Below are 16,014 nucleotides of genomic sequence, written 5' to 3' on the forward strand. Positions count from 1 at the left end.
AAACATTATTTCTCAATTATCAAGGAATTTTCTTAAATTATTTTTCAATTACAGCTGACATACAATATTATATTAGTTTCAGGTATACAACACAGTGATTAGACATTTATATACCTTATGAAGTAATCATCCTGATAATATCAAGGAATTCTTGTAGACAGTGTTACAATATATAAATAATTACACTATAGTATTATTGTATTTGCCACCCAAATAGAGGAGCCAAAAAAATCTCCTTTAAGTCATTAGGACAACTTGCAAAAATTTCTATCAAATACTCCCATCAAAAATTGTGAACCCATTTTAAAAACTTGGGAACTACCCCAAGATTATACACTTAATATCTAAATTTAGAATTTTTTTTAGAAAATACCCTGAAGAGTATAATGCAACTCTAACGTAAAATTTTCTAACCAAGAGAGACTGGGAAATGTAAGGCTGGGTTTTCCAGTGTCTAATGAATTCATACTAAGGAATTCTGCTCTGACCTCAAGCCAGCCGTTTATTTCCTTTATTCAAGTTGCATCTGGGGAACTATTTCAGGCTATTTATAAGACTGTACAATTATATACTTTATATGGTTTTCCAGAACATCCGGCTAGAAAACATTACTGTCCTTTAAAATCTTTTAGCAGGTACACATTAAACTGAGTATTTATGCCAATGTTAAGAATTTTATGCTGACTATAACCTACTTCAGTGAAGGCTTTTGTTTTTATTACTATGGACAATATTTCTCCCACTTGCTAAGCCTGACAATATTAGCCATAATAATATTATTGATTATGATAGTAAGAGCAGCTAGTATTTATTAAGCCCTTACTGTGAGCCGGGTACTATTCTAAAGCATTTTCCTTGGCATTATCTTTTTAAATCTTTACAGCAATCCTATGAAAGATACCATTATTATTCATAATTTACAGATAAAGAAACTAAGGCTTAAGGAAGTTAAGCAACTCAACCATGGTCAAGTAGCTAGTAAATAAGAGAGAATGGATCTGAGCCCAACCCTGTCAACACCAGGAGGCTGCAACACTTCAAATCAATAAGGTACTTGTAATTCCCTGAGTAACAATCAAGGGGAAGGAAAAGCCAACCAGAAATTAAAACAAAGAAAAATCTATGTACATCATCATCATCAGAAAGTAGACAGAAGGAACAAAGGCTCAGTCTGAGCACTGAATTGAAAGAGTATTTGGGTCATGTGATTTGTGGCTCCGGCACTTTTGGAACAGAAAGACGTGTGGCCTGTTGTGTAATGCCCAGAATGGTCATAGATACAGTTATAAAAAGCCCAAAGCAAATGTGATTAGTAATAAGCTAAGTTTTTTACAGATAGCAAAGTTCCATGCCCAGGGTGTCCACATAGGTCATGTTAAAAACAAAAGCAAAAGCAAACAACAAGAATCCCCTCAAATTACCACCACCGAACAAGCAAAGTAACCAAGAAGTTGGCAATGTAGCCCTACAAAGCTGGCACCCCAGGTAAAAGCAATCACTGGGTTGCATAATTTATTGAAGTATGAAGAAGACACAAAATACTAAATTTGTACTTCTGAAGTCTTTTGTCCAACACAGTGTTTCACCAACAATGACACGGGCCCAGAGTGGTTAAGTGAATCACCCACAGCTACAGGCGGGTTGTCAGCAGAAGGAGAGGATATACCCAAGTTCTCAGACTCCTGCTTAGGAGCACTCTCATCGGGGCAGGTTGCCCCTTGTAACCGGGGCCTGTAGGTAGCTTAATATTTCAAAAGTTGAGCAGAAAAACATGTACAATGATCATGGGATACAGAAAACCAGATTTATTAAGAAGAAAGGTATTCACTTTGCTTTTTTGAGGTGGTTATTTGTACTTTTTCTAAGATTTGAGGTTTTATTATTTAGATGGGGGATTTTTTTTCTGTAAAGGGCCAGAGAGCAAATATTTTAGGCTTAGAGGCTATAGAGTCTCTGTGGCAACTACTCAGCTTCAGAGACAGCATGTAAACAAAGGGGTATGGCTGTGTCCCAATACAACTTGATTTTAAAAAAGAGGTGCACAAGCCATAGAGTTTGCTGACTTGATTTGGATGTTACATACGTTAGAAAATAAGGTTTAAAAAGATATTATAATTTTTGTGCCTAAATCCAATAAAAGTGAAAGATTTGTAACAGATGCATCATGCAAACATTGCCTTAATCCTTCAGATACATGTTGAGAGAACTATTTATTACTAGAGGGACAAAATGACAAAAACTACTGGCCTAACAGGGCAGTATATCCACAGGGATCATCATCAGGACGCTGTTTTCAGAAGCGCTCCCTGTACTCTCACACATCAGGAATTATCGAAACCTACGTGCTCGTGAAAGCAGGATGTATTGTTTGTAGAAAAACTGTGCTTAATACGGGAGTAACTGAAGTGAAAAACATTTTCTATTGTTAGTAATACAAGGGGAAAATTCCTTTGGACAGATCTGGTTTAAATCCCCATCAGACCATTTGATAATGTAAGATGTAGACAAAAATTACTTCAACTGTCTGGATCCCAGTTCCCACATCTAGCACAGGCGCATAAGGGTGACTGTGTGTGTGTGTGTCTGTTGTATAAATAAGTTACAAACCTGGCACACGAGAGTTAGCTCATTCTTCATAGCTATAAAATTATCTTCTCCCAACTGATCGATGTTTCTCTTTCTCTCTCTTTCTCTCTCTCTCCTTTCCCCTCTCTCTAAAAATCAATGATTAAAAAAAAATTTTTTTAAGTGCTCTAAGTATAAACACCATACTGCATTTCAATAAGCTTTTATTCTATATCTGGTTTAAAGGGGATCTGGAGCGATGGCCAATTTAACAAAGGTGGGAAGGTAAAAGGATCTGAATGCCCAAGGAAACAGGATGTACAGAGCTTGGGAAAGAACAGTCCAAATTATAAGTGCTCAAAAGCATCTTAAATCACAATATCAATTTCACTTGAAATTTCAAACAATACTAGAGAACAGTGTGAGATCTTCTGGATTATCAAAAGAGGAGTAAGCTTGATAACAGGTCGATAAAGAAACTCTGATAAAACCAAGGAAATGCAGACTCAGAGTCCTGAGCTCAACGTTTCACCTTCCTATATACATTCTGGCTCTTTAAGACAAAATTTTTTATTTTTAACATCATTATTAATATAAAACTATATTAGTATAAAGTTCTCAAACCGCAGAACCCATCAAAATCACCTTGTAGAATTTGTTTAAAATGCAGGCACCTGGGCCTGCTGAATCAGATCTCTGCCTTAGAAAAGCTCAATGGAGCATCTTTTGACTAAAGGTGACTGAAAATGTTTCTAAAATCACATATTAATTATTACTAACCAAAGAAGATGAAACTTCGTTCTTAGGGAGACAAGCCTGCTGACTCCACGTTTGGAATTACTTTACATTAACAGGATTTTCATGTTGCTGTCATCGAACATCGAAATAGGTCTGTAAGTTTGAATACCCCTGCCCCCCCCCCACTCACATTTTTAACCAGCCAGGCTTCCCAACCCCTCCTTAAAAGCTGGGACAGCTTCCTCTACATACTTGACCTGCATGGAGCGTACTCGACAGTCCTCGCTCCGTACTGAAGAAAGCACGTTCCCACGGGCTCCCTCTCCTGCTTCATTTCAGTCCTCCAGTGGTACAGAGGGGCACAGGCCTGCAAGCAAAGGGCGAGTCAAGGAACCCAAATGCCCTGAACGAAGTCAGTGCTGCGGACAGCCCAGACCACCTCAGAGAAACAATCCCCAGGCGAGACGGTCATGACACACAGATTGTGCGTATTTACAGCCCCGGATTCAGGATAGGAACGAGTGGGGAGAAGGTCTAGTTCGAGAATCTGGGGCCCAGAACAGAGCCCAGGGACACCCCACCTTTAGAAACTGAGCAGAAGAGGAGCCGTTAAAGGAGATCGCAAAGGAGGAAGCAGCAAGATGGGAGAAAGCCAGGAAAAGCGCGGTGTCCCAGGAGCCAAGGGAAGAAAACAATTTCACAAAAAGAGGGGGTCAGCTGACCTTGCTGAATGGTGCAGAGGGGCAGTAAATATAACTACCAGTGGCCTGGCCAGCGTGGCTCAGAGGTTGAGCGTCAACCTAGGATCCAGGAGATCGACGTTCGATTCCCGGTCAGGGCACAAGCCTGGGTTGTGGGCTCGATCCCCAGTCGGGGGAAGGCAGGAGGCAGCCGATCAATGACTCTCATCACTGATGTTTCTCTCTTTCTCCCTCTCCCTTCCTCTCTCTGAAATCAATAAAAACATATTTAAAAAAAAATACCAGTGGACTTCAGTGACCTGAAAGTGCAGGGTGACCTTGGCTGTGCCGACCTGAAAGCCTGGCTGGAGTGGCTGGGAAGAAAAAGGAAGTGAAGAGTGGAGGCGGTTACGGCAGAAAACACTTGCCAAAGTTTCTGAAGACGAGCCAGGGAAGGGGTCAGGGCACCGGCGGAGATGAGGCAAAGGGAAGAGCGTGCATTTGCAGAGAGAGGAGGTTCTGGGGGCTGATGAAACAAAGGCACACTATTCCTAAACCTGGCTGGATAGAAAGAGGCGATGGGAACTATCAAGCGCGGTGGGGGAAATGGAAAGGTGGGAATGAAGGTGGAAAGTGGCGGAACCAAGTCTGTGAAGAACAAAAGATGAGGTGGCGCTGGACCAGCTATCATCTCATTATGCCCTGTGCCCGGGAGTACGCTGAGTTTTACCATCAGCTTTTAAATCTAAAACTTCCTTTGTTTTCACATAAATTGACTAAACTGACCTATGAGTAAATATCCAAAAACTTACCAAAATTTTATCCTGCTTTGACCTCACAGATGCTCCAAACCACTGATGGGACTTAAATTCCAATGGATCATCCTTGGCAAAATCTCTATTGCCTAAAAAAAAACAACGAGGGATGAGAAAGAAAATATATATTCTTAGTATAACAGAGTTTATTTCAATCCAGCCAGGTTTAAGAATAGTGTGGCTTGATAAATCAAATACCACATTGCTTATTTATCTCATGTACTTTTCAACTAATCGCGAAAAGATGACTTAGAAATGTCTTAGGGTAGGAAAAAAATACAGAAACATAAAGTATTTTGGTAAAGAGAGACTAATTCTTTTTAAACTTTAGTTTGTTCCACTTAAAATCTCTTTAAAATAATCATTTTTTTATAAGTATATTGGACCAATACAGCAGACAAGTGTCAATTTCGAGAATGCAGGCCAATGTGTAAATACCACCAAAAGTTTCGGTTAAATCTGCTCCCTAAGTCTCGCCCATCTAAGCTAGTTATTCAATTCCATTTTGAGGACTTAACGAGGACTGAATAGATATAAATAATTATTGAGAATTTCAATAATGCCACTTGTCTTACAGGCAAAGTGAAGGGTGCAACCTTGTTCACCATAATATTCTTTTAAATTTTTCATTGTTTTGAAAAAACTGTTTAATGTGTCAGCCTCCAAAGTCCTCTATCTGTCCAAACACCACTGTTCTTTGTCAGTGGTCACAGAGGCAGCATGTTACAAACAGCGGGAAAGGAGAGGGGAAATGGGACTGGCTAATATCTGCCCTTCACCGTGAAAACCCAGGTTTCCCAACAATGGCTGGCTTGCCTCTGAAGCCTATGTTTGCCATGCTGTCCCCACGGGAAAAAATATACGTCAGTGACCTACAGACCACCAGACAGTGCACAGAATCCCTTACATTTCCCATCCTTCCGTACTTAGGTTAGAGCCACATAACTAGTTCTTGCCAATAAGCTAAGAGCAGAAAGAAGTAACAGCTCAAGGTCAAGTCCACTTCCAGTTCAAAACAGTTAAGAGTGGATATGAGTTAACTAATGATCATTAAAAAGAAAAGCAAAGCAAAACCACAATAAAATTATCATCTCACATCGGTTAGAATAGCTATTTAAAAAAAAAAAAAAAAAAAAGATAAATGTTTGGAAGGATGTGGAGAAAAGCGAAGCCTTGTACAGTTGGTGGAAATGTAACTGGTAGAGCCATTGTGAAAAATATACAGGTTACTTGAGAAATTAAACATAGAACTACCACACAATCCAGCAACCGCACTTCTGGACATATATAAAAAGGAAATAAAATCACTATCTCGAAGGGATAGCTGTGCTCCCATCATTCACAATGACCCAGACACGCAAGCAACCTCAATGTCTGCTGACGGTGAATAAACAAAGCGCGAGGATCCAAGGTGGCGGCAGAGGAGGTGGACCATACACGCCCTCCCCCCAGGACCAAACTGGAATTACAACTGAAATACAGAACCGTCAACCTGAATCACCAGCTGAACACCAAGGATTTACAGGAGAACCCACATTGAAACTCGCAGGAAGGGCAGAGAGGCAAAAAGGGCCGGCGGGAGGGATAGCTCGGCTGCAAAGGCTCCCCCTGAAGAGCGTGGGCTCCCGAGCCCGCACGCACCGGAGACCCAGAGCAGGGGGAGGCCCCCGGGACACCTGGCAGCGAAAATCCCCGGGACTGTCTGCCGGGGACTCAGGAGCCCTCCGACAGGGCCAACGCAGCCGCTCCCCGGCTCTGGGCGGGGAGGGCAGAGCGCATGGGAGTCCCCTAAGGAGAGACCGAGCTGTGTGGCTCCAGGCCTGTGGCTGAAAGAACAGACAAAACAGAAACAGACTCACAGAGACAGAGAACAGAGTGACAGCTGTCAGAAGGGAGGGGTGCTGGGGGCCGGGGGAAAGGTGAAGGGGTTAAGAAGAAGAAACCACTCAGACACAGACAAAGCATGGGGATTCCCAGAGGGAAAGGGGTGGGGGTGGAGGGAGGAAGAAAGGGTGAAAGGGGAATCCGTGGTGGCGGAAGGAGGCTTGACTTGGGGCGGTGAGCACACCATCCGTACAATATGCAGATGATGTGTTACAGAACTGTACTCCCGAAACCTATATAATTTTATTAACCAATGTCACTCTAATAAATTCAATAAAAAAATTTTTTTTGAAAGACTGCATGGTATTTACATACGCTGGAATACTATTCAGCCATAAAAAAGGGAATTCTGCCAGCTGAGACAACACGGCCAAACGGGAAGGAGGGAGGAGGCCAAGCGAAATAAGCCCGGTGCAGGACGCCGCTGTGCACTGCCAAGCAGGATATGTTTCTATCACTACCAAGTTCTACTTCCGTTTTTAAACAAGTACTGAAAACATCTCCTGCCATAATAACGATGGATGTCTTTGCAGACATCAAAGGTTTAACTTAAGCTAGAAAATGTGGTGAAAACGAAGTACAAATTTTACATATCTTTTTTGTTTTACACTTTCATCATCAGGTACTGTGGTGCACAAAAATCCATAGTCCTTTCCACATGGCAAGCCATTTACCAACAGTATTTAATGAAAATGAAAGAGCCCCAACCAAAGGTGGAAAAAAAAAAAAATCAGACAACATGGCTCTTTCTGATAAAAAAAAAAAAAGTACATTTGAAAAACCTAGAGCTTTACTAAAACTTAGATATGCTCCAAAACAACAGGCATGTACTAAAGCATCATGCGATTAAATGTGTTTTCAATTACATTACCAAACAAAGGAAGTCAAATATATTTGGATGTAATGTGTTGGCATACAGTGGAATCCAAAACAGTCTTCAAAAAATATGTTATCACCCATTGCTTTGAATGCCTCCAGCTTCAACAGGGTCATAACCGCAAATCACCATATTTTCAAGAAGTTTGCTCAATAGGAAGTTCTTTTCTTTACCACTCAGAATTTTATTCCCAGAGATGAAGTCTTAAAATACTTGTTTCAACATCAGGCAGAAGTTTTACTTAGAGGAAGTGTGAATAGAGGTGGGTGGGCGAAAAAGAAAAGGAAAGGCTGATCTCCACACAAACTGACAAGAAGCTCATTCATGATCTGGCTGAAACTGGCAGCTAATCAGGGACACATGAGTGAAGTAAATATTTTGAGTCACAGCCCTGAAGTCAGCATTCCGAGTGATGCCGGAACTCCACAGGCTGCTGGACCATGCCACCAAAACTCAAAAGGGAAATCAGATACAGACAACTGCAGGAATTCCAGGGCAGGAGGAAATGCTTCCTCAGACAACAGTCAAGAAAGAACAAAGATTTTTGTCCATAATTCTGTAAAACACCTTGGAATATTTGCTCTGATTTTCCAAATAAAGGGTATTTCATACAATGGTAAAAATGAGAAGAAATGTCCCATATTATATAAATGAACATAAGACTCTATACTATCACTTTCAAACATAGAGAATGTTGCTAGAGAAACTCGAAGCTAATTAGGAAGTTAAATCACTAGAGACTTGAAGATTTAATGTCTATTTTTGTTGGCTTTAATTTTGTCAATTGCACCCTATCAGACTCCCATGATTGAAGACTTCTGGTCAGAAGGCCACTGAGCAGAGCAAATTGTCATAGCTTTAGACTCTGCCCCCTGATCAGTAGCCAACTCTTCTCATTTCCTCAGAGTGTTTCAAAAGACAAGGTGGAACATGCAACTTGCTGGAGAATTATAGGAATGTTTCTTTTTAGACAAAGTTACTTTATCAACCTAAAGTTAAATTTTTTGTTTCATCCCCCCCCCATGCCTAAGGAATATCCTTCCGAGCAACAAGATTATGTCATCTTTTTTGAAAAGGCCATAGTCAAGATGAATGCCAAAGCATTTGAAAACATTTGGAAGTTACTTGTGTTTTTAGTCATTTGATTCCCATTTATTACGATATGACTCTATGAATAATGAAATAATTTAGGTCCTCTAGGAGTTTATTTATTGCCCCCAAAAGCAGCTATTAAAACAGTGTAACGTACAGCATGGTGACTATAGTTAACACTGTATAGCATATTTGAAAGTTGCTAAGAGAATAATCTTAAAATTTTATATCACAAGAAATAAACTGTCACTATGTATGGTGATGGATGTTAACCAGACATTACAGTGATCAGTTTGCAATATACACAAATATGAAATCATTGTGTTATACACCTGAAACTAATGCTATATGTCAATCATACCTCAGTAAAAACAAAACAATGTCACCCCACATTCATCCTTTCATAAAATAGACAACTTGCAGATTTCCTTAAGCAGCTTTTTTACTTCAAATATTACTTTTGCTCAGTCACACTTCCTATTCTTTGTCTAAAACAATAACCTCCTAATACTGCTTATTTATTTATGTGAAAATTAAAAGGTCAGAGGAGGAAATCTCTTTGATCATTCATTTAAATAAATAAATCATGGGTACCTCCTATGTCTAAATGCAAGGAATATAGCAGTAGGTAAGACAGATAAGGCCCCTGCTATCAAGGGAGAGAAATAATAAACAAAATTATGTAAGATATTTTCAGAGTCAAAAGTGCTATGAAGTAAACTGGAGAGAAAATGATGAACAGACAGCTGCTGGTATCATGTATTTATAACCTAATGATAATGATAATGTGAAATAATGTATTTCATTGATTCAAAGCTGTAAATATTCAGATATTAACATCTTTGAAATATGAATGTGGCCCGGCCGGGCGTGGCTCAGCGGTTGAGCATCGACCTAGGATCCAGGAGACTGTGGTTCGGTTCCCAGTCAGGGCACACGCCCGGGTTGCGGGCTCGATCCCCAGTCAGGGCGTGTGGGAGGCAGCCGATCAATGACTCTCTCATCATTGATGTTTCTCTCTCTCTCTCTCTCTCTCCCCCCCTTCCTCTCTCTGAAATCAATAAAGATATATTTAAAATAAATAAATAATAAAAGAAATACGAATGTATATTACAGTCAAGGGTGACTTATAATTCGCGCACTTTTAGTAGTTCATAAATAGTACATTTTAACATAAATGGCACTCTTACATTTACAGTTAACTGGTTTTTGACAAAGGTGCCAAGAAAATAGTTTTTCAACAAATAGTGCTGAGACAACTGGATATCAATATGCAAAAAGATTAATTTGGAACCCTATCACAAACTGTAATAAGGAAAAAAAACTCAGATCACAGACTTAAATGTAACAGCTGGACAACGATTTAGGAAGCCAAAAGTACAAGAGATGAAAGGTTGATGAATTGGACTCAACCAAAATTAAAAACTACTGTACTTCAAAAAAAACACCACAAAGAAAGTGAAAAAACAACCCCCGGAATGGAAAAAAGTATTTGCAAAGCATATATTCCATAGGAGACTTGTATCCAGGATGAATATGTATATATTCATCTCCCTTTTACAACTCAAGAATTTTTTAAAAAGAAAAAACAATTAAAAATAGGCAAAGAACTTGAACAGGTATTTCTCCAAAAGAGATACACAGATGCCTAATAAGAACATGATAAGACCCTCAACACATTAGCCATCAGGTAAATGTGAAACAAAAATACAATGAAATACTTCACAATCACTAGGATGACTATAATTTTTAAAAAGACAAAAAATAACAAGTGTTCATAAGGATGTAAAGAAACTGAAACCCTCATAAAATTGTGCAGCCACTTTTTAAAATAATTTGGCAGTTTCTTAAAGAGTTAAACAGAGCCCTGGCCAAGTAGCTCAGTTAGTTAAGAATGAATCCATTTGCAAGGCTGCAGACTCAATCTCTGGTCAGGGCACATACAAGAAGCAACCAATGAGTACATCAGTAAGTGGAGTAACAAATCAATGCCTGTCTGCCTGTCTCTCTCTCTCTTCCTCCTTTCCTTCTTCTCTCTAAAATCAAATTTTTAAAAAATTTAAAAGGAAGTTACACATTAAAAGAAAAAAAAAGTTATACAGTTAATACGTGACCCAGCAATTCCACTCTTGGCTATCTATCCAAGAGAAATGAAAACATGCATTCATACAAAGATTTGCACACGAATGTTCACAGCAGCATTATTCATAATAACCAAGAAGTGGAAACAACTCAAATGTGCACTTACTGGCACATGGATAAAAAAAGGCTCACGGAACATTACTGAGCAATAAAAAAGGAACAGAGCACCAATACTTGTGACAACATGAATGAACTGCCAGACACAAAAGACTGCATGTTGTGTTATTCTATTTACACGAATATCCAAAAAAGCGAACTGCAAAGACATGGGAAGATTTTTGATTGCTTAGGGTTCCGGATGCGAATGTGGAGTGGCTGACAGTGAACATGAGGCTTCTTTTCAGTGTATGGAAATAGACTTATGGTAGATTATATCTCAATAAAGCTTTAAAAAACAAAATAAATGACAAACCTGTCAGGTGGAAAGGTAGCTGCAACACTAAACAGAAATGTGTGTATGTAATAAAGACTTGTTCAAAATTAAAAGAAAATAAAAAATCAGTAGGGTAATAGACCAAGAATAAGAATAGATAATATAAAACAAAATAAACCAGAAAGAGCTAATGAGAAAACTTAACCTCACTAGAAATCAGAAATGCAAATTAAACAAGATGTTTCATACAGACTAAGAAGGATAATATCAAGTTTGATTTGGAAATACGTTGTATCATTTTCACATCCCTTTGACTTCTAAATTTCATTTTTAGAAATTGATTCTAAATAAGTAATTAAAATTCAAACAGAGACTGTTAAGTCGTTTTTTAAAAATATCCAACAGTAAGAGACAGACGGAGTAAACTATAATTTTATGTTATTTCTACACACACACAAACCCGTTACACATACAAAGATATCCCACAGCCACTAGTTTCCTGGGTGGCAGGATTGGGAGATTTTTAATTCCTTTTTGCCTCAGTGTTTTCTCATTTTTTCAATGAATGATTTTGCATTATTTGTATAATGTTTTAAAAGGTGGGGGGAGTAGTGTGGATACATATCCATTAATTTCCACATACAAATTAGTTAAAAACTTCCATATCCCCTCTTAATTAACTTTATGTTTGTATTTCATCTCCCACACATAAAGGAGTTTTAGTTCCTAAAATTCAAGAACATTAAAACTGAACAAGCTCCTCCTAGCAATTTTTATAAGCATTATCCTCCTGTTTCTCTAGTCCATGTCAGAGTCAAACTATTAGGGTAGTATATTGCAAAAAAACAATTCATTAAAAAAATCAAAATTCTAGATGTTACTGAAAAAATGGAGGCAAATAATTTCTTTGCTTTAATAAAAAAAAAGTTCCTTAATTAGGAAGCTTGGATAGTCAGTGCTTAGATATTTGTATTAATGAAAAGATAATTTGCGTTATAAACTTCAAAGCGTCTTTAAATGTCCCTAGAAACATAATTGTTGACTTAAAATGACAAGAGATAAAGGTCCCTAAATCTAAAGTGCTGGAAGTCACAGATTACTGAAAAACTAATCATTTGTGAATATAAAAATAGATTCTAAAACCATAATCTATGAACAGGAGAAAGTGTTACTAATTTACATAGAGCTGTCCAGAAACATCTTTTATATAAAATTAGATATCATTTTGTTCTAAAAGCAAATAGGAAGCGTCAGAAAAGTAAAGCCAGAAGAAAACATGATGCAGCTCACTTCACTGGGATCAGTATTTATTTATGTATTTATGGAGTTATCTCTACCACAGGGGACCAAGAATCAAAACCTTCCCCTTCCGTGAACAAGACTGATAGTTCGGCTGGAGCCAGCACAGAGAATACAGGCCCTTTGAAAACACCCACTGCCTTATCAATGCTGGTTTGTTTCCTCCTAGTGCTGGAAGGAAACGATCCGGAAAGCATCTAACATTTAAAAAAAACCCTCGAATCAGAGGGAAGGAGGGGGGTGGGAGAGTAACCAAAGAATTTATATGCTATATGCATAATCCAAGGACACAAACAATGGTGTGGTGAGGGGCTGGGGGGGGCAGGTGGAGGGGGTCAATGGGGAGAAAAAGAGACATCTGTAATATTTTGAATAAAAAAATAAAAAATAAAGTCAACAATAGAAAACAAAAAAAAACTCTGCTGAAGATTTTTTTTTTTTTTAAATATATCTTTATTGATTTCAGAAAGAGGAAAGGAGGGGGAGAGAGAGAGATAGAAACATCAATGATGAGAGAGTCATTGATCGGCTGCAGCCGCAACCAGGGCATGTGCCCTGACCAGGAATCGAACCTCGATCGCCTGGATCCTAGGTCGATGCTCAACCGCTGAGCCACGGCCGGGCCGGGTTCTGCTGAAGATTTTTTTAAAAAGCCAAGTCAATGTTAAGTCTTCAAAAAAATGGGTATGTGTCAGGTCAAAGCGACCAGGGAAGAGGCTGTAAAGGATCCTAAGATTCAGTTTTGGCAAAACATTTAAAGTGTTAAAATGCCAACTAACTGCAGGAGTATTAGTCACCTAGTAATAAAGGAATTTGATTAATTGATTTCTAGGTTGCCTACCAGCTCTCCAATTACCAGAGTATGACAGATTATATCTGGAGAAACAGTTTCATTAAAAAGAAGAACGGCCCACCCAGCCCATGGCTCAGCGGTTGAGCATCGACCTAGGATCCAGGAGATAGGGGTTCGATTCCCAGTCAGGGCACATGCCCTGGTTGTGGGCTTGGTCCCCAGTCAGGGGAGTGCAGGAGGCAGCCGATCATTGACTCTCTCATCACTGACGTTTCTCAGTCTCTCTCCCTCTCCCTTTCTCTCTCTGAAATCAATAAAGACTTTTTTTTTTAAAGAAGAAAAACAAAGCAAAACAAAGTAATTCCTTAGTTCAGTATGAACTTATTTTGTATTAACAAGGGAAAGAAGACTATTTTTCTGTGTTTTCAACCTTGTAATTTGCAGGTCTGTCGCAACTGTAGAGGTATCTAACACAACTCTGAAAGACACACAATTCACCAAGAGGACAAATTGCACCTGAGAGGCTGCATGATTATCTTAATTGCAATGAAAGTTGGAAATTAGATGGCACAGAGGCTAGAGAGCAGCTAAACATTTTCTATTTTCTATTAAATACAAAGTGTTGTAATATGCAGAAAATAGCACTTTTGTTGACCAGAGAGAGCTGGCCTGGCCAAGGTTTGCCCACAGCCTACAGCCAAGCCCTTCTGGGAACTAGGGGCGAAGTGTTCCAGCAAGCTGTTTGGGTAGGCAGGGAGTAATCTGACTTCTGACCTTCTCTAGGACAGGTATTATTGGTGAGAGGTGACATCCATTCACTGAATCTGGAATACAGAAGCTTCTCCCCTTCTTAAGGGACATATTAACAATCATATCGGCAAGCCCGTATTTCTAAACAAAGAGACTTTGCAGGACCAGGTGTTGCATGTTCTCCCCCCTCAGTGCAGATCATAAGTCTGTCTTTCTGCAAAGACTTAGTATTGAGAAAACTGGGCAATAATCAGTTTGTTAGTAACATTTGCTTCCAAGAAAAGGAAAGCACGTTGCAAGGACAGGATTTTCCCATATCTTCAGAGACATTATCTCATGCCACATGCTTATGTGACAAATGAGAAAAACCAAGGCTGGCAAACTTAAGTCACTTGCCCAAGGTCACATCTAGTGAGTCTCAGAGCCTGAATCTGAGCCTACATCTTCTAAGTCTAATTTGCATTCCTCATAATCACAGAGTCAAAGCAAAAAGAACAAGAGAGGGAACAAAGCCTGCTGACATAAGCACGGTTCTTTGCCTAAAGTAACTTGCAGTATAACCAACATCAAGCAAGAAAATATAGAAAAGGGAGGGTACTGCTGCCCAAAGATGTCCAAGTCCTAACCCCTAGAACCTACATGTGAATAGGTGACCTTACATGTGAATAGGTGACCTTAAATGGCAAAAGGAACTTTGCGGGTGTGATTAAATTAAGGACCTCAAAATAGGTTACTCTAGATTATCTCAGTTGGCTGAATGTAATCACAACCGGGAGGCACCACAAGCTAAGGAATGAGTGGCCTCTAGAAGCTGGAAAGGTATGAAAACAGATTCTTCCCCAGAAGGAATGCAGCACTGCAGACACCTTGATTTTAGCCCAGAGATCATTTTGGGCATTTGACCTCCAGTACTAAAGGTAATAAATGTGTGTTGTTTTTAAACCAAGTTTATAGTCACTTATTACAACAGCAGTAAGAAAATAATTCAGGCAGGAAGACAAAATTGAAATAACAAACAACCCCATGTCTATTACATGAATATTCTCAATAATATTTTGCATCCTGACATAATACAGTTTGGAATGTATTTACATCCTAATATACACAGATCATTAACCCTAAAACTAAATCATATGCTGATCTTTACTTAAGGTGTACTTTTCCACATCCGCATTCAAATAAACTGTGTATTCTACATATCAATCATCTTAGTGTAAAACAAACAAATCTTATCTCAAAATGACCCCTTCATTTTCACAAGTTCCATAATTCTTCAAAGGTCATATGATTCTGTCAATTCAGGAAAACATGGATTTTCAGCCATTATGCAGATCTTAGTTAAAACTACAAATTGGGTGTAGTTACTAGATGAAAGGGTTTAAAAATCCAAGAGAGCAACCACTATATTAATGCAAATTGTAACATTTCAATCACTATACAAAGATGTAAAGTAAGACAGTAAGCTTTCCTTTTTACATCTTTTGTTTATATATTATGCCAAGAAAATCAGCAGGGCCCTGGCCAGGTGGCTCTGTTGGTTGAAACATCTTCAGTACACTAAAAGTGTGTTCAGGTTCAATTCCCGGTCTGGGCACATACCTAGGCTGTGGGTTCAATCCTGGTCAGGGTGCACACGAGAGGCAGCCAATCAATGCTTCTCTTTCTCTCTCTCTACTCCCCTTCCTCTCTCTCTAAAACCAGTAAAACATATCTTTGGGTGAGGATTTTAAAAACAAAACAGAAAAAAACCTGTTTCCTCTACCTGGACCCATCTCTTCCACATCTAGTGAATTCCATCTCATTTTTCATTACCTCGCTCAAACGTCACCAACTGCTCTGGGAAGCTTTCCTCAAAGGCCCCAGACAGAGTCGGATACTCTCCGGTTATGCCTCCTTCACTCTGGTACAAATCTATTTGTCTCTACTGCTCAGAGTTAAAGTAAAATAAATGTAGACTGGTTTTCCAAACATATTTTTAAAACCTTCCCTTTTCCCCTACTACCCAA

General features: G+C 39.0%; 1 protein-coding gene across 2 annotated transcripts in view; it reads right to left on the reverse strand.

Annotated features, from left to right (window-relative positions):
* Positions 1 to 16,014, reverse strand: part of ITGAV (integrin subunit alpha V) — a 75,436-nt gene that overhangs the window by 43,366 nt on the left and 16,056 nt on the right. For both annotated transcript variants that reach the window (XM_081142670.1, XM_081142671.1), the window contains exons 3-4: positions 4,796 to 4,887; positions 3,556 to 3,670 (exon numbers count right to left, since the gene is read on the reverse strand). In XM_081142670.1, the coding sequence (XP_080998796.1) occupies positions 3,556 to 3,670; positions 4,796 to 4,887 (207 nt within the window). The remainder of the gene's footprint in view (positions 1 to 3,555; positions 3,671 to 4,795; positions 4,888 to 16,014) is intronic.

This window comes from Miniopterus schreibersii, assembly GCF_964146895.1.
Source record: "Miniopterus schreibersii genome assembly, chromosome: 7".
Lineage (NCBI taxonomy): Eukaryota > Metazoa > Chordata > Mammalia > Chiroptera > Miniopteridae > Miniopterus > Miniopterus schreibersii.